We start from the raw sequence: 22,446 nt of genomic DNA, 5'->3' as shown, positions 1-22,446 counted from the left end.
TTTTCTAGCCCTAACATCTTCACCTCAGTGTCTGCAATGACCATGACCTTACGGGGAATTGGCATATTTACAGACCTAGGAACCACTTTCCCCATCAGAATAGTCATCAGACTACATCTGCTGTGAAGTAAGCTTAAAGTTCTTAAACATTACAAAAAGAAAAAAAAGAAAAAAAAAAAAAAAAAAGACCACTGTGATGTCTCATTTGCTTATCAAGGTACTGGCATACAGCTGAGATCTGATCTTGCAAGGTGGGACCTGAATGGGAATTAAAGGCAGTCAGAGACAGCAGAAACAGTCCTTTAATAAATCGTGAGCAACCAGCTCCCTGTAAGTAGTGTCAGATCCTCACTGCTGGATCAGTGCATGCTTGACAGGATTTTCCGAGCATAATAGACAAAGAAACACCACCACCATTTAATCAGTCAGGATATATAATTACAAGGCAACTTGAAGATCCTCGTTTGCCTCAATTTTCAAAACCAGGATCCACCCCCCCAAGTGAACTGCCAGCTCAGTTCACGTAATGAATTTTCACCACATCTCCCAGCTCTGTCTAAAACACTTTAGATTCTGATCAGTGTGCATTTTAAGCAAGAAGAATAAACATTCCAAACCAGAGCTACACGTTTGCGGTACCAAGTCAGGGAGCATCCGTGGTCTGCAGCAGGCGAGAATCATCAAAATGTACAGAAATGCCAGATGTCACAGGGTGAGACAGTATAGTAAAGCCTATAAATATTCAACATTATTTTTCCAGCATACATTTGTGATTCATAAAATGTGGAACTATAATGAATTTCAAATGCCACATAAATGTTCAAATACAAGATTTTTCTCTGTGCTTTCATAATGCTTTAACAACCTATGTCTGGGTTGCATAAAGTTGGCATTTAACTTGCAAAGGTGTGACTAAAACCCGTCTTTTAACCAAAACTACCGAATAAAAAGTAACAATTGCATTTTCAAATTTTTCCAAGTGAGAATTTATCTTCCTGTAGCGCACGCACAGGTGCTGTAAAAGTCTGCAGTATGTTAGAACTGTTCTAGCAAGGGCAAGAGAGGGGGTAACTTTTTCTCTGAACAATTTTCATAGAAAGAGCTTTTGAACAATGAATCCCTCTGGGGTGATAAACTCCATCTGACACGCATCCATGTGAAGGAAGGGCCTGTTCCCCCGCATTTGAAATGTGGGAACATTCAGTAAGACTTTTTTTTTTAAATATCAACCTTTTCCATCAGGCAGAGACGAGGTTTGTTAGAAGGCAGACCTGGGCTCCTGCAGCATCACTCCTGGGGCCAGTGTAGCTCAAGAGCATCTTCCCAAACCTCTTCTGTGACTACACCACGTGCACGGGCCCACGGGGTTCCAACCCCTACCCCCAGCTGACCAGTCACTTCCCTGCTCCAGCCCCGGTTTGGAGGATAAACCCCCTTGTTACGACTAACTGAACCTCTCCTCCCTTTCCCAAATCACAACATTTGAATAACCATCTTAACCAAGATAGGAAAACATTTCAGGATAGACTAATTTAAGGGTTTAGTCCTAAAAGATACTGAACATCATAAATTCTCCTTGTTTTCATGTGTAAATAGGTACTTTTAAGCCACCTCTCTCATGTAATCTCTAGGTGCCATGAATTTATTATAAAACAAACACATTGTGAAGTAGGAATTATTAACAAGGTTGAAGAACACACTACTTTTTAAGATTAGATCTTAAGTTCAACCAGAACGAACAAAAACTTGAGCGGATATAATAACTCTCAAGTATGTTTATATTTTATATATATATATATATATATTATATATATGTTACTTTTGTGTTTCTTCTTCTTGGAAACACATCATGTATTTTTGCAACAGGTTGTCCTGGGGATAGTACAGGTTCTTGAAAAGGCAAATACACAAACAGTATTTAGGACATCAAGAAATACAATCAGTCTTTGTAGTGCATTTAGAAAAAAAGCTCTTTGGAACATTAACTATAACATTGCAAAAGTATAGGATAATCATGACCAGTGTTCCAATATTTGTTAACGAGGATTTTGATTTACAAAGAGATTTCCTACACGGTGTGGTCATTTGATCTAAATTACACTGGTGAATTATTCATATTTTAGGTCTGCTGCTAACTATTACAGTTGTAACTGAACACACCATGGATGGACAACAATGCACAGCACGTGGAAAAGTACAGAAATGTGACTCAAACTTCAAAACCACAGAAAAATCTTTCAAAACAGGCTGGCAAAAACTTTCATTATGTACCGAGCAGCGTTAAATCTGAGCATACAGTGGAAAAATCCATGCACAGAAGTACAAGAACCATGTCAGCTAAGGGACTGAAAAGCACGGCCCAAGGAGGAGGTGTGAGATGGGCTGCCACCTTTAGAATTAAACCCGACAGGAACAGAGGTGTTAATGAAACAAACCCAAATGATTACTTACAAAATGGTTGTGGGTTGGTTTTTTTCCCCACATATATATGTTTAATGAACATATAATCTCCACTCTTCATTTTTGCCAAAACAGAACAGAGGACAGTGCTTAAACCATTTTCTCCAAAATCTAGTTTGTTTATAAAATATGCAAGTGTTTCAATATTTTTCCTCAGCACTTTATAATCTCTTTCATCAATAGGATAACATTAACCAAAAGCTCTACAAAGATAACAAATGTAGAGTCTGCCTTCACTGCCAGAAAAATTTATGAAAAATATTGCCGAGAAGAAAATTTCAAGAGCACTTTAATATACAGAATGAGTGGCATAGATGTATGGGGCTTATTTTAAAGAGACAGCCTTTATTTAAAGTACTTTGTTTTGTAGATCTTATAAAGTAAACATTACAATATTTTTTCCACAAATATATTAGAATTGTTTAAATTTAAAAGGCAATTCCACTGACTGATGGATATTTTTAAAGAAAAAAAAAAAATAACAGAAACAGGCAGCTCAACTAAAACTAGATTTTAAACATTCTGTTTTGTCATTCCATCTCCTTTTAAAAAAAAAAAAAAAAAAAAAGACAGACATTTTTCACCTGGACTTCCTTTACAGCAATAAGGCAACTCCAGGAGATTTGAATGAGTTGAATGAGCTCCTTGGAGATTACAGATACTGTAACTGGCTGCTCCTCATGCTTTATAACACCCAAAGGTGCAACTATCCATTAATCACAAGCATATCTGTGCATTAAAATATAAAACTTAAATTACAGATTTTAAAAATATTACTAATAGACTTCCCTATCATAAAATGTTTTACATTTACAGTACTTGAACTATTTCAGTTCTGGGTTGATGAGGTTTAAGCAATTTACCACTGCAAGAGTTAGACTCTGGAGCTCACAAACAGCACAACCCAACCAGGGGCAGCAATAGTCGGTAGAGTCATAGTGCAAATCAAAATAAGGAGTGCAGAACTGCACTGGTTGTTTACATCTCTCAAATATAAATGAACAAAATGAGCTCTTATAATGTACATGCAATAAATTATAGTAAGCATATGACAATGGGGCTGGGGCATTCTACAATTTTAGCTGGTGTACCAGAGGTGAAGCCTGTGAAAGATAGGACTTGGTAAACAAAACATTTCAAAGCTCTGTTGTCATAGCACTTGAACTATGCTTTCACGCTTTGTACTTCTGCTTCCCCGTCTCGCTGATCACACAGATATGCTGAAACAAAATAAAATAAAAAGCTCCTGTTAGAAAAGTAATGTTGGAGACCTATGTTTTACATCCACAGTCAACAACGTGCTTCTGAAAAAAAAATACAAGCATGCTATAGACATTTCAGTACAAAAGAATGCTGTGATACTGTTTACGCAGAAAAACTTAAGCCTTTTTTTGTCTAAAAATCTCAACATTGCCTTCTTTCTCCCCCTGCTAATTGTCCCACCCAATGTGTGGTGAGACCCAGATGAAGAATTAAAGACTTAGAATAAAAAGTGAACCCCTCTTAACTCCCAAGGTCTCTTCTCTAACTCTTACAATAACTAAGCAAATGCACTTATTGGTTGCAGATATCTGGTAAGAAGCTTCACACAAACTTCGCATTATTTCACAGTTGACAGGAGATGTGTAGCCTCCATTCTGCATGCAGCAAAATAAATTTTACGTTTCATAAAGAGCTCCAAAACATTGTCCTACTGCTCTAGTGTTTGCTCTCATCGTTGCACCACCAACAGAACAGATTTGCACGAGGCACGATTACAGAGGAGGGAGAGTGATGTGAGGAGACTTCCCTTCCTTCCTCCTCCCTGGTTTTAAATGGTCAAAAACATACAGGAAAAATTACTTACGTTCAAATCTCTAAAGTATTCATTGTAATCTAGGGCGTATCCCACAACAAATTTGTCTGGCACTTCAAATCCAACAACTGAAAAAGACCGTAAGTCACCAGTATGTTAGAAAATAACTTCCTAGAGTTCACTGGACCTTTTTATAGAGGCAATCTGGAATTTTATAGATATGTAAGCATCCTAACTGATTTTATTTCTTCCACTCAAATACCCTCAGATTAATATTTGAGCTATTTTAAAATTTTAACTTACTTTGTGGATTTAATTTATCAACTGAAGCAAAATTAAATAGATGCATTTATTGGTTCCCACGCAGCAGCATGGTGCTAGCATGCAGTCTGCAAGAAATGAATGGAAGCACTTAAATCTACAAACAGGGTATTATCAGAACGTAAAATTCCTTGAAAATTTCCTGCAACTTTTTAAATACATACAAAAAGAGCCAACACTCCCCAGAACTTCCTAGATGCTCGACATGCCAGCGCAGAAGCAGTGGAACTAGTGAGCACAGCACAAGTCACCCTCACAGTATCACTCAAAAGGCAGCACCGCTGGGAGCTGGGCCCGTGCCTCGGGCAGGGCTGCAGGAAGGTACCCAAAGGTGTAACGAGAAGGCTGGTTCAGTCATCAGCTCTTGCAAAACTATGGATCTGCAAGTCCAACAGGACTTTCTGTGAAGAGCTGGGAGAGTAAGCACAGAATAATGTGAATATCAGAACCACAGTTATTGCAGGAAAACCAATCCTTCACCTTTGAGTAACTGCCTACATGGACTCCACTCTTGCAACTGGCAGGTAATGACCTGATATATAAGAATATACTATGACTGCTGAAGCACGTCTTAGATGCTGATTCCATGGTGTAGAGAATAGTGAAGAGCAAAGAGCACTTTGTTCTTTATGGAATCACTTGCAGGTTTCAGAAACAGTTGGTTTGGGATTTTTTTGGTGTGTTTGGTTGTGGTTTTTTCCTCCCAGAGAAGCTGCCTAAAAAGAGGACATCAGCTATTCCACAGCTGTAGCAGGACAGTTCGTGGGTGGGCAGGCAGTATCGGTCCAACCTGTCCACACACTCTATAAAATGACCAAAAAATATTAAAGGATTTAAAATATAAGATTTCCAAATGGCTTTCTCCCCTCATGCAAGACCCCTGAGCACAGGAAGGCTGCATGGTCTTTCTTTCCCTGGCTACAGTGAGGGTCTGTAAGGAAAATAAGAGACAAAAATTGTACAATTCAAAGAAAAGGCTTTGTGCACTTTTTGAAAAATTAAGGCAATGTTTAGCATCTACCTGGCCTCACAACACAGGGATAAAATGGAGGCCCAGCCATTAGTGCCTTGTTGTCTCTTCTTTCAGGGCTCACGTGTCCTGCACTGAACAGGTTTTCTCTGTGGACAGATGGCAAAAGAAGTCATCTGCTGCAAGATGCTCGAAAGGCAGACCATTAACCCAGCTAAGCCTATAATAAGATCTCAGGAATGAGGGGCATCCTGACTGAGGGGCACACCTCAATTAAGCTTTAAGGCATTGAAAAACTTCAGTTCCAGAATATTGTACAACCTTGGAAAAGAGGAGGAAGAAGATGTGATTCTGCTGCTAAATTTACTCCACTTCCATGGAGTCCAGTTTAACAGGAATTTAGTGTCCAGAACAGGGTTAGAACACATAGCCCCTCCCAAGGCAGGAGGAGTTGTCACTCTGGTACCACTGTTGGGTGTGGATGCTATTCCCTTCTTTACGGTTTCGGGACAGAGAGGAGAAGGCAGGAAGGGAGTAATTCAGATGCCTAGACATAACTGGTTTGGGGCCAATTTAGGCATTTTATCACTCTAAACTTTTATCTGAACTGCTACCCATGTGGTCCTCCTACGTTCCTGGGGACATCCAAACAGCACGAGGTGGCCAGGTTTAGGCACACAAATCAACCCCAAAAGCGTCAAAGGTGAATCCAGCAGATTCTGCTGACCAGAGCATTTGACTACTGGGAGAATTTGCACATGAAGAGGCTCTAACCTGCACCAAAACATCAAAGATTCCTTTTCATGTAGTAAAATGTTACAAGAAGTTAAAAGAAAAAAGGATCAGATCAAATCCAGATTAACTCTGTCAAAATACTTTCCAAATATTTAAGAGCAAAATCTATCAAGACTCTTCAGTGAAAACTTATCTGGAACATCCTTGGACTCTGGCCAAGGGATACACAATACACTGACATACTTTTAAAAATTAATAATGGTTGTCAAAAAGTCACTTACAGTCTGGCCGATATCCCACACTTCGAGGAGTTCTTTTTACCAACAAACTGTCAAATAAAACAAGCGTAAAACTGAAACATGGAAAAGCATTGCGTACAAATATATGAGACTATTCTGATGACAGACAAGCTGAATTTGGCCTAAGTGTGCATAAATGAAATCCTAATTACTCGTGATTTAAATTATTACTTTATTTGCAGGTGCAGCTTATCATAACGACAAAATCAAAACTTTCTAGAATCATGACTGGTTCAAAGCCTAAAGGGCAACTAACGGGTCTGCAAGAAAGAGGTTAGGAAATACTGATATGGGATGGGGTTTTATTGTGAAAAGTTAATGGGGTTTTACGCGTGTTAGGAACTTCAAGTGCAATTTAGCTTATAGGTAAAGAGGCGACAACTTGGGATCTGGCCAGACCACCCGAGCTCTTTTCAAAAGCATTAGTATTATGAAGCAAAAGTTCAGCTGCTTAAATGCAACCTCAACTGCACTTGTGCAACGTCTCCTCAACTGTTTTTCACTGGCAGTACTCATTACCCCTGTAAAGAAAATGTAATTGGTTCTGATCAGGTGATACAAACCAGCCCCACTTTTCCAGAATTAATAGTCAGAGGTGTAAAAGAGCATGGAGATACAGAGGTGAGGGTACTGTTGTAGAGAGAAATGTCCTGCTAGTTTAATTTGATTCTCTCATTATTCATTTGGGCACTTCTACCTCTTAGAAGACAAGCCACAGGGCTGACATTTGTCTGTCTTTGAGATACAGAGGCTTTGGGAGGAAAAGAAAAGGTGGTTGATGGCTGAATGTAAAGACAGAGGTCAGCATAACTCTGTGCATTTAAGCACAGACCTCCTTCCCTCCTGGACCACCCCAAAGGTGGGGCTTCTTTTGTCAGACAGTTTCAATTTTAGACAGTTTCTGAAACTTCTAGTTGTGAGATTTAATTGTTGAGAACTGCTATAGAATTTGATCAAAGAAACCCCAAAATTTTATTAGCATTAATTCACATCTCCCTGCTACAACTGCTTAACTGTCAGAAAGAAAATTTTTTAAAAATTAAAAAAAATTTAAAAAAAAGAGAGAAGAAACAGGCAATTGAAGTAACTAAGAACATTACACTTAAGACTGTTGAGAACGATCATGTTTACCTGCTCAGGTCTTTAGCAGACCCAAATTAGTGCAATGGGTTTAAACAATAAGAAACTGGACTTTGCTCATACTATGTGATATTCATGATGGATGCTGCAGTGTTAGGGCACTATTCAATGACAAATATTTAAAATTTGGCACACTTAATCTGGCCAGGGAGAAATCCTAAACCACCTCACCTTAGCAAATCACCTCCAGATTATCAGCAAGAAGAGCTGTTCTTGTACGTCTAACAACTGCTTTGACATTGTTATGGCAACACAACTGATTAGATATTACACACAGCTCTGCTTTATCTCTAATCCCCAGCAATCATTATACTTTTATTGTAAAATACACAACTGCAGCATAGCAGCATAAAAGACGCTATTTGAAAATAAGCAGGAAGAATGTTGATATCAGTTAATAATATAATATTATCCTCAAAATTTCTTGTTCTTTGTGAATTAATTATAAAATGTTTTGAAACTAATTGATTAAAGATGTAACTAAGTAGAAAAGCCTGAAAGAGCATATGGCTGGGTGACTCTCACAGAATGACCTCTAAAGCTCAGCTGCACTATGCACACTACACAAACAATATTGTTAGTGGGCAAACTAATTTAATTCTACAATTAAAGAAGGCAAACTAAAAAAAAGGTCTCTGCTGCAGAAGTACACCACTGCAGTATACTGAAGTGGCAGATAGCGCAAGCAGAAACAAACGTGTTTGGATAGATACTACATGTACGCAAGTGACAACTACTGACTTTTTTTTATCCCCATCCCTAGTAAAAGTCTACATTTATGAACTGAATTTGTGTAGAAAACACTTCCACCAACTTGAGAGGGTATTTTTTTAAGCCCAGAAGACTTAAAATCTTCCATATACTTCTCAACTTATCTTGGACTTCAGTGGTGAAACCCCACAAACTTTACCATAACATGATAAGGCAAGACATGTACAAGCTATCCCCTTCTGCAGCAGTGAAATTCTTCCAGCAGTAAGGCTGGAAAGAACACAGTGTTTCTGACAGCCTTAACGAACCCATGTTCTCATAACAAGCAAAAGTGGTTTTGGAGTTTAAACAAATACTAAACTCCAACAGATCACATCATATGTGACTCCAGCAGAAATGCTCCCTCCCATTTCTCTTCCATCAAAATGTATTCTATACTTGTGGGTTTTTGTTTGGGTTTTTTTGTTTTTTTGGTTTGGTTTTTTACACTGTGTGTCCTTCTTAAGTTGAAATACAGCACAAATAACCATCATAAAAAATTTACCTGGCTACTTTCACCATCTTTGGATTGTACTGCTTAAGTAGAGACAGCAATGTTTTCATTGTTTTACCAGTATCAATTATATCCTAAAAATAAAGATCTCAAGTAAGAAAATTAAACATGTTAGAGTAGCATTTCTACCACAGGAATTGCTCATCCGCATTAGCACAAAAATATGCCAAAATACTGTTCATAACCAAATATAGTTGACATGTAACACCATGTGATTACACAAAGTGATCACACACATTAACAACAGTTCTTAATTGTTGTGGGTAACTATGACTTTGAAAGCAGCTACTGAACTATGACCCTCCTGGCTCCTTTTGGAGATTTTATGGCTTGTGCTTCTTGCAGCTATTTGACAAACAAGGTTTAATTTGAATATGATAAGAGTAACATTAGTCTTGCTGTTGAGCTCAGTTACAGAGACAGATGTATACAACAGAAAGAAAAGCAAGAAGGGAAAATAGGCAGAACAACTCATTACTGCAATTAAAGAAAAAGGAGTGTAATTTACATTACAGATCCAAGAAATAGCCAAGGAAATTGCAGTGCAAGTATCTGGGTGCAGTTCTGAAGTCAATATTCAAACACGCTAAAACGAATTTTGACACATCATTTTAGTCCCATCCACTGCACATATAAGCAGAAAAAAGAATATATGGCTTACAACTGAGTATCACAAGTAGATTCCACATTTGGCCTGAAATAATCACACAGTCTTTAGAGGAACAGTCCTTACCCTGGCCTGAAATCAAATCTATTTGAAGTGAAGGAGGTAGATAACACAGAAGCAGCAATGTCCTGGTTTCAGCTTATTTTCCCATGACTCCCAATTAAAATAAAAATCAAACAAAAAACTCAAGAGAGCACCCCGTCAGCTATACTGTCTTTAACACTTCATGCTTTTAGTCATGATTATGAACTCAAGAAAAGTTAAAGATATACAGATACATAAATAAAAGTTGGCCAATAAACACAAGTAGCTACTTCTGTACTCTAAAGACAGACCCTATTACTGATTTTGTATTGTCTGATTATCTCTTTGTTGGAAATTAATTTTTTTTTTTTCCCACATTAAAGGGATGATGTATAGAAAAGCCTAGTGCTCTGGTGCACAAGATATTAAACCTACAATAAATAATAAATGTGCATTTTTATTGTTTGACATTTAAAATGGTGATCGGTAAAAGGGTTCATATTTGACAGTGTATAAGACGAGTCACTGGATAGATGATTCACTGAACAAATGAGAAACTAACCTAGTTAGCTGTCTGGGGCTTTAAAGACATACATTCATCTGAAATGGAGCAGATACATAATTAAATGCATCTGACTATCTGAAGCAAAATATACTTCAAAGGACACCACTGGTCACACAGATGACTGCTGTATACATATTATTTTGGTAGGAGTTTGGGAACTGAATGTGCTTCCTGTGGAATAATATAATCTCTCAAATTAAATTAAAAAAACCCCATACATAAAACGCACATTTTATGACAGAGGAAACATCTTTCCCTTTGGCTGCTGAATCAGTTGCCATAGTTGTTGCTTTGCTTACAAAGCCATTTCCATTATTTGGAGCCTTAAGACATTAGTAGCTTGCACGTCCATTTTTCCTGCCTACTGCTGCTGCTTCCCTCTCCTGAAACTGGCAATCTTACCCACGAATATCCTTTGTCAAAGTGATACTTACTGAACATAAGCAACACTGTCCATCAAGAAAGAGGTCTGAAAGCAACTAGGAAATCAAAAATCTGAACTGACTAGGAAATCAAACTGAGGTGTACTGTACCTGGTATCATCCGAAGAACCATGACAGGACAGAGGAATGGAAATTTAGCAATTGCAAAATGCTAATTAAGAATTAGCATTCTCTATGTCACTGTTCTCTAAACAAACTATACACAGGGACATTGGACTGTTTTTCATATACTTTAGGATATTCCTAACAGGAACCTATTTCTACCCCTGCAGTTTCATTTTCTAGCTTGCTGTTATAAGCCCAGAACAATAACATGCTTAATAACACTTTGTTCAGACTTTTTTTAAATTAAAAAAACCAAAAAGACAACATGTTAGAATTGACAGAATCCCAGAAAACTCGAAGTAAATGCAAACAATTTTACATGGATATTTTCCTTGTTAAATTTGTCAGCTGAATGCAATTTGAGAATTCAAAACACAGGCAATTTCAAATTCAGAGCTCACTTGCAAAATTCAGGCCTGGAATCAGAAGCGGGAAGCCTTGCAACCAGAAACTGTAGGTTTTCTGGCTTAAGAACAGCTTCTATCAAAACTCTTTTACCAGTCACACATTAGAACTTCAAAGTGAAATGTAATACTTACTTCTACGATCAAAACATTCTGGTGGAAACAAAAAGACAAAAGGAAAAAAAAAAGAAAAATCCATTAATATCTAGAGAATATGCCATTTCTTATATATATTAATCTCTACAATTCATTCATTTTCATTGCAGTTAAGTATTTGTACCGCCATTTATGTACGTTTATACACGTAACAGCGAATTCTATGTAGTTAACATTTCTAATGCTTTAATAACAATTAACTGGGAATGAGATTCTCCTCAAAGTCTCATGCTGAGTACAAAGTGGTCTTTAAATAATTCAGACTTTGAGAATTCTAGATATATGTGGAAGAGATCAAAACAGAGTCTACACAATTCATATTCTTCTAAAGCAAAGAGTGTCATGCTATAGACACGTACGATCCTGTCATACCTACATCATTTATACTGAACTGTGACATATGTGCTTTAAAGATCAAAAATGTGTAAGGAGAAGGGGGAAGCAATGTGTTCTGACGGAGCAGGAGGCAATGATGCTTAACCCCAGACATCTGTCTCAGTGTTATCTGTAGAGTCACTGGAGAAAAGCAAATTCCCAATTTACATTCTCCCACTTCCCTCTCTCGGCACTGCCTGTAACGGGAACCTCCGTTCCTAACCCGGGCTGCACATGACACATCCTGACAGCATCAATTCCCATCACTACTTCAGTCAAACACCAATACAGCAAATAAATAATGGCATTCTCTTTTAAAGGCAGTTTGCAGACAACAACCCACACAAGATTATTCTTCTCAGGCACTGGAGAAAAACGTATCTCCTACAACTCTGCTGATACTGAAGACGGTGAATAGGGGTTTTTTTGGTTAAGTTCAGACTAAACTGACAGCTTGGGTGGGGCTTATCCACTCTCCTAGTATACAGTGGCAAATATTTAAGCGAAACTCTTCTGTTTTAATTTTTTAAAACTCTATAATCTTCACACACTAAAAGAGCAGCCTTAAACCCATGCAGGTATGTGGATTCTTTAGTGGGTTGGTTTGTTTGTTTTTAAACATACAATGAGCCATACCTTTCCAGTCAAGGTTGAGAGGTCATCTCCACCAATGACTTTTATATCTCCAGTTGACTGATCATTCTAAGAAAGAGGGGAAGCATTAGCATCAAGAGAATTAAAATAATTTTTTCTTCCAGTAAATATCAAAACTGCAAAGTACATAAACAGTGAACGTTAATGCTTTCAGAAACACACCACCACCAGTGTCTATTAACTAAGAAATTACAAGTGATCAAAGATGGCATTTCAGATTAAAGATTGTTTGACAAGAGAGCTGCATAAATGCAGACACCATGTCTCATCTGTGACCATTATATATACATATGTATCTAAAAAGATGTGATTTGCTATGCATTCCCTACAGATATAGAAATAAGACAAAAAGCACTTCAGTTTCCAAGCTGCATGGTGCTATATAGCTGGTAATTTACATCTTAAACTTTAACGCTTTATCAAACCTTACTCTTTTAATAAAAATAAGCAATCATAACAATAACAGGAATAGCTAGCAAAAAAGCAGATTAATATTTAGAAATATGAGCTACAAAAATAGCCAGAAAAGATCGTTTGCCTAGTTTACAATAAATATTGTTAACAAATCAAATTACTTCTTGTAGTAATTGAACACCAACATAGGTACACTATAAGTACAACACAACATTTTGTTTCGGTAAAACTAAACTTTGATACAAACAAAAATGAACTGTTATATACGGAAGTTAAAAACAGCTGCTAGGAGTGCTTCACAGATCTGTGCCGTTTATTTAAAGTCACTCATCTGACTTTAAACCTTGACAGTGGCTCACAGTTCATATTAGATGTGATATGCTTATTATTGTACTACTTACAGATGATATTATTCTACAATTTAATCATTTCAGTCGAAGGTTAATCTTGCTTATCAAACTTTATTCTAGTAACTCCTTTCTGCATATCTTCCTTTGAGAAAAATTACACTATTTTGCTGCTGCACTTTGAAGCCCAAGCGTGGTGCACAATTACCCATCACGCAGCAAAGCAGCAGTTCCTTCCCAAAACCCAGGCATGACTGATGCAATAAAGAGGGGACCGCAAGGGAACGGAGAGACAACCACATACAGATATTTGTGCTATATGAATTGTAGGCAAAAGCTAAAAATGTTATCACAGAAAATGGGAAACAAATTAGAGAGGCACACACCAAGTACACAATAAGTAACACTGGGATGACAGTAAAGAGAGAACATATTAAAATCCTCTGGATAGTGGTGTCAACCATCTAGGATAAAGAACTGCTGACAGCTCTAGGCATGTAAAAGCAGATGATAAGACTAACAGGTACTTTCCTTTAAGATACCTATGAACAAACAAACAAACAAATAAATTATTAGAAAAAGTATCTTTTCAGTTTTTCCCCATGTGTTTTAAAGAAAACATTAGTTTGAGTTACACCACTCTGAAATTACACTGAAGTTCCATGTTTCATTACTATAAGGAACACTCATTTTTGATACTCAACTGTTTAAGTGCTTCCTTAATAGTTCAAACCACTAAACCAAACAGCATCAAAGTCACTGTGTCAAAAAAGTCCAAAAACATAATGTCCAAAATGATTGTCGCTTGACCCAGCAGATATACACATGGCTGAATGCCTGAGATACTGGCTAGATCAACCACAAAATTTGATCCAGTTAAGCACTGTATTCATAAAGCTAAAGGAAATTTCCTGTGTTCACCCTATCTTAAAATTATCTCAAATGACAGCTTCTTTAAGCTTTTCCTTGTTTATGTTACAGGACTCTCTTTTATCTATTCCTACACTAATAGAGATTTCATTCTCCTTCCATGGAAGGATGTAAAAAACCATCATTCCTTACAAAACAACGATGGAGAAATACATTACAGGAATTTGTTCCATTAAAATTACGTGCATAGATGACAGTCTTGGATTCCTCAGTATATGTGTAAGATCAGGTTCCTGATGATCTGTTTGGCTACAAAGCAACACACTATACTCAAACAAGAACACCACAAAACTGTAGGCTACTGTAAACCTTTGGATTAAGCATATTAAAGTATGATGATCATCAGAGAAAAAACAATCTAACCTACAGAAATTTTCCTGCTCCTTCCCACCAAAACCATATAAGTTGCTACACTCTTTAACACAAAATGTAAACCTTCATTGGCATATAAACCTGCATTCCTATGCAGCTACTGAGTTCCTGAGCAATTAAAGGATAAAAACAGTTAAAGAATTTCCAACACTGGCTGTAACCAGATTTCCATTGGAAAGAACTTTGTTTAATAATTAAGCAATGTTTTAATTATCTTCAGGAGCATTATTTCTGATTTCAGTACTGGTAAGACTTTAATGCTTTGTGGTTTAACACATAAGAGTTTTACTGTTTAGATCTGTTTTCACTGCCTCCCCATTGTCACTGCTGGAAAACAAAAATGCTTTACAAGATCATAACTCCTGACTCAAGTGACTCCAAGATCACCTTTTAAAAAGGCATTTTAAGTTCCTTACAGTATTTGCTGTAAGACTTGGTTAGCAGAGATCTTTCAGAATATACTGCCATGAGCAGCCCAAGCAGAGTTTGCCAGGTACTCCACTGAAAATCCCTACTTTCCCAAGTGACAGTGCAACACATCCATTGTCTTTTGGCTGCCCTTCATGACTACATAAGCAATGTTTGCTCATTTCCAAGTTTAAATGCAGGAGACTGGTGAAGAGACATTCTTCTTGTAGCACAAACAAAATAAACTGTTTGTCAAGAATACCAAGATCTGTGTCTGTTCACAAACACTATCTTACCATTTCTTAACAGCTTGCCAGATCATTAAAATTCATCTATAAGGAAAGCTGGAGTTACGAGCAAAGTTTAATCACAGCTTGATCATGTCAATATTCTTGGGAGAATTATTTTTAGGTGCAGAACAGTATGAATTTCGCATTGCAACACAAAAAACCCCCATATGCTTGTAAATATTAAATGATCAGTTTGAAACAAGAATAGAACCTTAATTACATGAATTTCAGAACCACTGCACAAGTTCAGCTGCTTTGTTTATGCGACCAGGGTATTTTTAACATCTTTTATCTCATCTGTAAAGGCAGGCAGCATGATCTAGTAATTGCATCCAAAGTCAGTGACAAGAGAGCTAGCTCCACTTTCAACTGTCCATTACAGGTTGTGACAGTTTTCACATCACTAAATGCAGATCCCTCCACCTAGTAAAGCACAGACAAAAATTACAGAGCAGATTTAGAATTCTGACACTATTACTGATGGGAGACCTAGTCAATCTGTTACATACATGTTCATGTTAGGACAACCCTATCCAGTCTATCAAGTTATGCAGTCTAAAGGACATAAATCTGGATATTAATAACCATGTAAGAGAGTCCACAGAAATTAAACGCTCGTAAATACTGTAGTGGAGGCATCAGGTAACAGGAGCTCCTCACTCATGTAGGACAAGAAAACATTCTTATATGGAATTGGCTGACAAAATAAAAACCCTGAAGCCAACACCTCGAGGAAAACATTCTGCTTAGACAGCTTTCTGTCTAAATTTCTCTGCTTTTCTCTTCATTTACTCATTTTTACTACAAAAACAGGCTTTTAAATTCCATAAACTTATTTTGCCACTCACTCCCCTATTAATATCAAAGCACTACAGTTCTAGGGAGTAATAAACAAAAGCAGCTGTAGTAAAGAAATTAACTAAAGCATGCCTAACACACCAGTATGAGCAAAGAAAACATGCATATAATAAGGCAGCCTTGCTTTTTAACTAAAGAGGGTTTTTTTTCAGGTGTTTCAAACCATTTCTCCAATAATTTTTTCCAAAAAACGAAGAGAGTGGAAGGGTGTAGTCTTTATATTGTTTTTTTAAACAAGTCAAGTAAGTTATTGGAAGTGATTCTTGAAGAAAGCAGAAGATACATAATTTCCTCACCAAAAAAAGGTGGGAGTCATAATTTCCTATTCTTTAACATATTATCCTGTAAGAGACATTCAGTTTTCTGTTGTGGCTTTTACAGGCAGACTAGATGGGCGTGTGGTTGCTTAGTGGTTAGGCAGACCCATGGCAGGAGCCTCAATCTCTTGAGGGGAGCAGAAGGAACGGGTGTCAAACAGCTCTTGCCCACTGATTTAAACACAGCGCATAAGCACAGAGAGTGCCTTGTGAGATACAACCGAAGGCTGGCATGAACCCTTCTGCCCAGTCTTGCCTTCTTTTTAAAGAGCACAGCTAAATTACTGCCTCCTGTTCAGCAAACGTGAAGGTGGTTTCTAGGTAACCCCTGGACAGCCAGCTCTGTGTATGCCTCGGGCAGCCAGGGCTGCTCACCTTGCAAACGGACTTGACCAAAGCCTCACGTGGCTCAGGGCTTCACCATGAAACGTAACAGATCGCTCAACAGCAATCATGAATTTATGAAGTTCTTCGACAGCCCAAACTTAAGTCTGCAAATAACTCCATCTCTGATTTCACAGTTTAATGAAATGAAGGATGAGGTTGAGTTGCCAATTTAGTAATCTCTATTTTTTTCTACTGGAATAGGCACTCGTCTACAACTGTGACACATAGCCTACACGTAGTTTATACTGCTGCCTTGAATGCAAAGTTGCCGAGACAGCTTATTCAGACACTTTAAAATGAAACAAAAAAAAGTAATTATTTCCATGCTACAGATGGTCTTACAGAACAAATCATAAATACCATCCTGAAAACACAAGACTAGGCTGTCGGTAAGTCAGGAAGCATACAGTACTAACACACCTCTGCTTCTTCCTTTGACCTGCACAACATAACCTTGTACTTCCTTCTATAAAACTTACATGTTGCCTCATGTTACAGAATGTTCAACTTTGCTATAAAGTTAAATCCCAGTGTTCAGAATGAAAAGATATTATTTTCCAAAAATGTAAACCCAAGAGAAAAACCATGCCTAGTCTCAAAAAGTTAGTGCCACATTCAGTGGCCACTAACCATAAATCTATAATACTTCCTCAAGGCCAAATAAAACTAATTTCGCTCACTGTTTGCTTGAACCAAACCAAAGATGAGATAGGGAACTCTTGTATAACCGTTTTCGCAGCTTTCAAGTCTTCCTGTCCAACGAAGTATGTCTAAGCCACATAAAAATTCTCAGAATTAGATTTTTGTAACCAAAGTTGCAGGAGAATCCTCTGCATCATTCTAGAGATGGGGCACTGGGCAGAGAGGAAACTGTTTAACAAGTAACGGACATGGAAAGGGTGTCTCTGCTCTGCATAAGGCTTTCACTGCGCTGTGGAGATACCAAGGCAAATCTAAAGCAAAATAGATTACATAATAAGGTAGAGAAAGAGTACATTAGCTTGCGACTCTTAATTCCCTTAATTATTTAATATTAGCACATTCTGGCAGTAACAACACTAAACCACCTCTTAATAATATGAAATTAGTCAAATTTATATAAAGATTACACAGTACAGCAGAGATACTTACACAATAACTCTTCAACCTAATGAAGTCGACAGTCATGGGGATTGACTTGTCACTGTTTCTGTTCAGTGCTTTGATGTAGTCTAATAAATCAGCAAAAAATTTATAGCCACCCTTGAGTACACAGAGTGCTACAATGTGATGTCCTCCCATGCCCTTCATAATTTCTCGTGCCAGTCTCTCCGTCCTATACAAAACCAAGAAAGAGTTAGCTGTCATAACACATTTCATTTGCTTACTATAGCAGCAGCATTTCATACTGCTAACAGTGACAAACACATGCATCAAACTTGGAAACACATTTTGCTCAGAAATATTTGCCTACCACTTCAGTCACTTTTACACATTATTGGTCAACAAAGTTTTGCTTTTCAAGGTTAATCTAACATTAGCACTGCCAAACGCCTTTGTTTTCCTACGTCACACTCAGCCAAAGCAAATCCTAACACCCTGAAGCTGTTTCACTGCCAGATATGCAACATGAAGGTGTTTTCTCCTTCCAAAGATAGGTTCAGCTTCCATGCAAGGAGCAATGTAAGCTAACACAACCAAAACAGCAGTAGCCCTCACTGAAGAGCAAGAAAATTTTCAAATTGTAAGGAGCTGGTTTATTTGCCAAGCTAGAATGCCAGAAATTTGTCCTAACTGCAAAATACAATGCCAATGAAGCGGAGCAAGAGAACACTGCGCTGTTTTGCTGCAATCATTGTTTCTAAATTTATCTTGTAATTTATTTTAGAAAGCATGGTGTATATATTTATTGTGTGCCAGCTGACAGCAGGTCTCTCAGAGAAAGCCTACCATTATAAACTTTACGTCAATTACTTAATGACATGTACTTTGTCCAATTTTTTCCTCTATGTGGACTTCCAGTGCAAAGTTTTTACAATATTAGGAAAAAAAAATATTTATAGGAATGTATATTATATTTAATCTAACAGGACCAGACCACACAAAATCTAGATGCGTTCCTATTCACATGAACTCCAGGAAGATCAACCCAGCATCACCCTTAATTGCTTGTGTATCTCCAACAACTGCTTCACTGAATTTGTTGTTCATTCTCTTAAGAGGAATTAGCAACTATCAAACACAAAATAAAATAAAAATGCCTTGTAGGCTTATGCACCCATTTCTGATCACACGAGATGGAACTTCTACAGCACATCACAGATTTCAGCAACCACAGAAGTGACAGACTGTTATTTGCAGAGGCTAATGCCCTTCCCAGAAGGTAGGAGAAAGCTGGGTGTTACTTATCTATCATCTGAATATGAGAAATTCTAAGATGATATCATTAATAATTTACTTTTAATAATATCCTAAAGAAAATTCAAGAGACTGTAATTGTTTTCAGACTGAACTGGCACAACAAATAACATCTTCTAATTAGGCTTTATGAAAGTATAACATCAAAGAAACACTGGAAAGTCGTAGATTGCTACATACCACAAAATTTTGCTTGAGAATTATGACAAATTTCCAAGCAACAGCATAACTGCAAACGTACCAGCTCTCAGAAGCCAAACAAGAAAGAGTTAATCAGCACTTGAACTTCTTAGTCTCTAATTAAATGTAATTTATTTAGACAGTCACCAGGCAGCAAAACTATCACTGGAAGATTGTTTATTCCAGCATCATGGAATCAGCTGGAGCAGTGTACTGTCTGAAGTCAAACAAACCTGTCCATGATGAGCCCATGAGGAATATAGACTTTTTCCAAATCATCTGCATAATGTTTAGGTATGCAGAACAAGTCCAGGTCGTAACCTTGTTCATCATCGCCAATCTGAAAAGGAAATAAGGTGAGATTTCTACAAAGCCTTATAGAAAGTCTGTGGTGAGAAACTGCAAGTCCTTTGCTTTATTCGGTAAACTATCAAACCCATAACGCTCATCAGGATCATGTTACTTTCCCTCTCTATAAAAACATCAGTCACACTGAACACAGCGTAAAGTGTAATCTAACAGAACCTACAGTTCACAAGTTGCTTGAAATACCACATGAGCTGTTGTGCAATACAATGTGGCAAGGAAATTAAGTCCTAACAACATTCTCCTACACCGGAGAGCAGGAAAATGAAGATACTACACCTCAATGAATCTTTTTATTTCATTACGAAAATAATCGAGGAGCTTTTTAACGCCTTTGATTTTCCTAGTGTAATGCAAAACCTGCATTTACAATTAAGCAAGCAGAGGTTTTGACATGGACATCTTCCAAATCTCCACAACAGCAAATCACAACAAAACACAGAAGCCAGTTTTCAGGACAAGACAAGACAGATACATGAGCATGACAAGCTGTGCTGCTCTGAAGCAAGCCTCCGACGACCACCACCTGCAAACCGTGGAGGTTCAAGATCTTTCAGAGTCTGAAATGAAAGCCCTACTTCAGCAACCTGTTCCACACGGGCAAATTCCCTGTATGAGACAGCCTGTAGTATTAGCAAGTGTGTATTAATTAAGGATTAGCAAATATATATAATTATACCAAACACTGCTGAGGTTCAGAGCACATTGTCACAACAGCATCAAGAACAGCCTTCCCTGAACCTCAACTCTGCTGCAACCTGAAAATGACAGCGTGTTTTTTAATTACTTCACTATCTGGTTACGCAGCCAAACGTTAGTACATGTAAAATGAAGTTAAGAATTTCACGAGGGAACACTGAAGATTATTACTGACAGTTCACCAGGCTGGCATTTTAAGTATCCATTTTGGCTACCCCTGCCCTTGCAGGACACAATCTTATTTTTGTGCCCAAGGAAGCACTTACCTGGCTTGTGATCAGCCAACTGTTTACATGCGGGGTTTTTTTTGTTGTTGTTGTGTAACCCCTAGTGAGTATTTCACAGGGGGAATTTCACGAGTGTTTCACCCTCTCATCCAAAACGGACCCTGTACGTGCCCCCCACACGCCCGGCTCGGGCGTCGGGTCCCAACAATCCAGCGACAAGGCAGGTCCCTCCCAAAGCACATGGTATTTTCCTGTGGTTGTATCTAGCGTGTCTACCAAACCTTCCCTTCTGCATCTGGCAGGGAATGGGCCCTTCCTACTGATTTTATCAGGTTTTTTACTGACTGCAGGGATTTACAGCCACAACCCTGCGGCCGCCACAGCCCTCAAGCCGTTAAGTCACCGCATGTATTCCACGAGCACCCGGCACCGGCTTTAAAAAAATAATGAATATATAAGAGCCTTAGGAGATACGGCAGTGATGCAAAAAAAAAAAAAAAAAAAAAATATCCCCCTGAATGCTCCTCCTCAGAAAACACGTTCTAACTGAAACATTTAAGCGACTTAGACCGCGCTCCCGGCTCTCACTCACAAACCGGTGCCTCCCCAGCACGCTGCGAAAAGCAACAGGAATAGGAAGTTGTGCGGCGCCGGGCTCGTGGTCTGGTGGGAAGTTGTTTCACCTTCATTTCTGAGGCGGCAACTGCGGCTCTCCCCGCCGTCCTCCGGGTTTAAATCCTCCCGAGACGCCACCCGTGACCGGGAACCCACCCCCGCGCTGCCCGGCGGCCGGAGGGGGCTCGGCGGCCCCGGCTCCGCTCGGGGGAAGGGAAAGCGCCTGGGCCGGGGGGCCCGGGAGGGAGCCCCGGGCCCGGCACCGGGAGGGCCGGGGCTCCCCTCAAGGTGACTGCGCGGGGCGGCGGCTCCCGCGGCCGAGGGACACCGTCCCCCCGCGCCGCTCCCTCACAGATCACCGCATTCGGGGATACCCCCCCTTCCCTCAGCCGGCGGCGGCGAGGCGGGAAACACCCCCTCAGGCGCCCGGCAGCCCCCGGCCCGGCGCGGCGGCAGCGGGCGAAGGCTTCCCGCGGCGGGGGGGCGGGAGGCCGCGGCGGCGCCGGGGGCCGCACTCACCACGATGCAGGGGCTGGGGGTCGCCATGGAGCGGGGCGGCCCGCCGGCGGCGGCGGCTGCGGGCGGCGAGGAGGAGCGGCGGCGGCGGCGGGCGGCGAGGAGCGGGGAGGCGCCGCGCCCCGCAGCGGCCCCGGCGCCGCCTCCGCGCTCCCCGCCCTCAACATGGCCGCGGCGCCGCCGCCCGCTCTGGCGGGCAGAGGCCTGCACCGGCCCCGGCCCGGCGCTGCGGATGGGGACGGCGACGGGGACGGGGCGGCCCCGCCGGCAGCCGCCTGCCCGGAGGCGCGGAGAGCCGCTCTCATCCCCGGCGGCGCCGCTGCCCGGAGGGACGGGGCGGTCCCCGCCCGGCGCGGGTCCCCTCTCCTGGCCGGGGCCGTCCCCGTGCCACCACGGGTGCTCTGCCCCGGTTAGGGCTGTCCCCATCCCGGCAGGGGCGCAGGTGCCCCCCGGGGATGGTGTCCCCCATCCCCGTCCCTGAGGTTTCAGAGCGGTGGGGATGTCCCCCGTCCCCTCAGGGCTCCTTGGGAGGATCACTCCTCTTCCCAGGGAAAACAGGGTGCGTCATGGCTGCCCCCCCAAACCAAGGGCAGGGGATGCGCTTCCCAGGGGTGTTCACACCCTCGGAGGGGCTCCACAGGCGGTTCCCCCATGCACGGCGGGAACGCTCCTCTCCATCCCCAGGGAGGCCCGACCCCCACTGCGGCTTTATGCACCTCGAAGGAGGAAAGAAAAGGGGCTGCTGC

General features: G+C 40.1%; 1 protein-coding gene across 2 annotated transcripts; it reads right to left on the bottom strand.

Moving 5' to 3' along the window:
* Positions 1 to 284: 284 nt before the first annotated feature.
* Positions 285 to 21,833, bottom strand: HPRT1 (hypoxanthine phosphoribosyltransferase 1). 2 transcript variants are annotated; one of them, XM_074914796.1, is made up of 9 exons: positions 21,704 to 21,833; positions 19,511 to 19,617; positions 17,832 to 18,015; positions 12,360 to 12,425; positions 11,328 to 11,345; positions 8,976 to 9,058; positions 6,563 to 6,609; positions 4,307 to 4,383; positions 285 to 3,680 (listed from the first exon to the last, which is right to left on the bottom strand). In XM_074914796.1, the coding sequence occupies exons 1-9, from the start codon at positions 21,728 to 21,730 to the stop codon at positions 3,633 to 3,635; spliced, it is 657 nt and encodes a 218-aa protein (XP_074770897.1). In that variant the 5' UTR covers positions 21,731 to 21,833; the 3' UTR covers positions 285 to 3,632. The 2 variants fall into 2 exon arrangements, with proteins under 2 accessions (XP_074770897.1, XP_074770898.1); XM_074914797.1 differs by lacking the exon at positions 21,704 to 21,833 and adding an exon at positions 20,609 to 21,033.
* Positions 21,834 to 22,446: the final 613 nt, after the last annotated feature.

Source organism: Athene noctua, chromosome 11 (genome assembly GCF_965140245.1).
Source record: "Athene noctua chromosome 11, bAthNoc1.hap1.1, whole genome shotgun sequence".
In the NCBI taxonomy this organism is placed as follows: Eukaryota; Metazoa; Chordata; class Aves; order Strigiformes; family Strigidae; genus Athene; species Athene noctua.
Note: the sequence above shows the minus strand (reverse complement) of the source record. Positions and strands in the feature narration are given on the sequence as shown.

Coding starts and splice junctions, on each gene's coding strand:
- HPRT1 (XM_074914796.1), bottom strand. CDS start 21,730: ATGGCGACCCCCAGCCCCTGCATCGTG. Junction 18,016..19,510: donor CATGGGCTCATCATGGACAG/GTTTGTTTGACT, acceptor GGTTTTGTATAG/GACGGAGAGACTGGCACGAG. Junction 6,610..8,975: donor AAGATGGTGAAAGTAGCCAG/GTAAATTTTTTA, acceptor TTTATTTGACAG/TTTGTTGGTAAAAAGAACTC.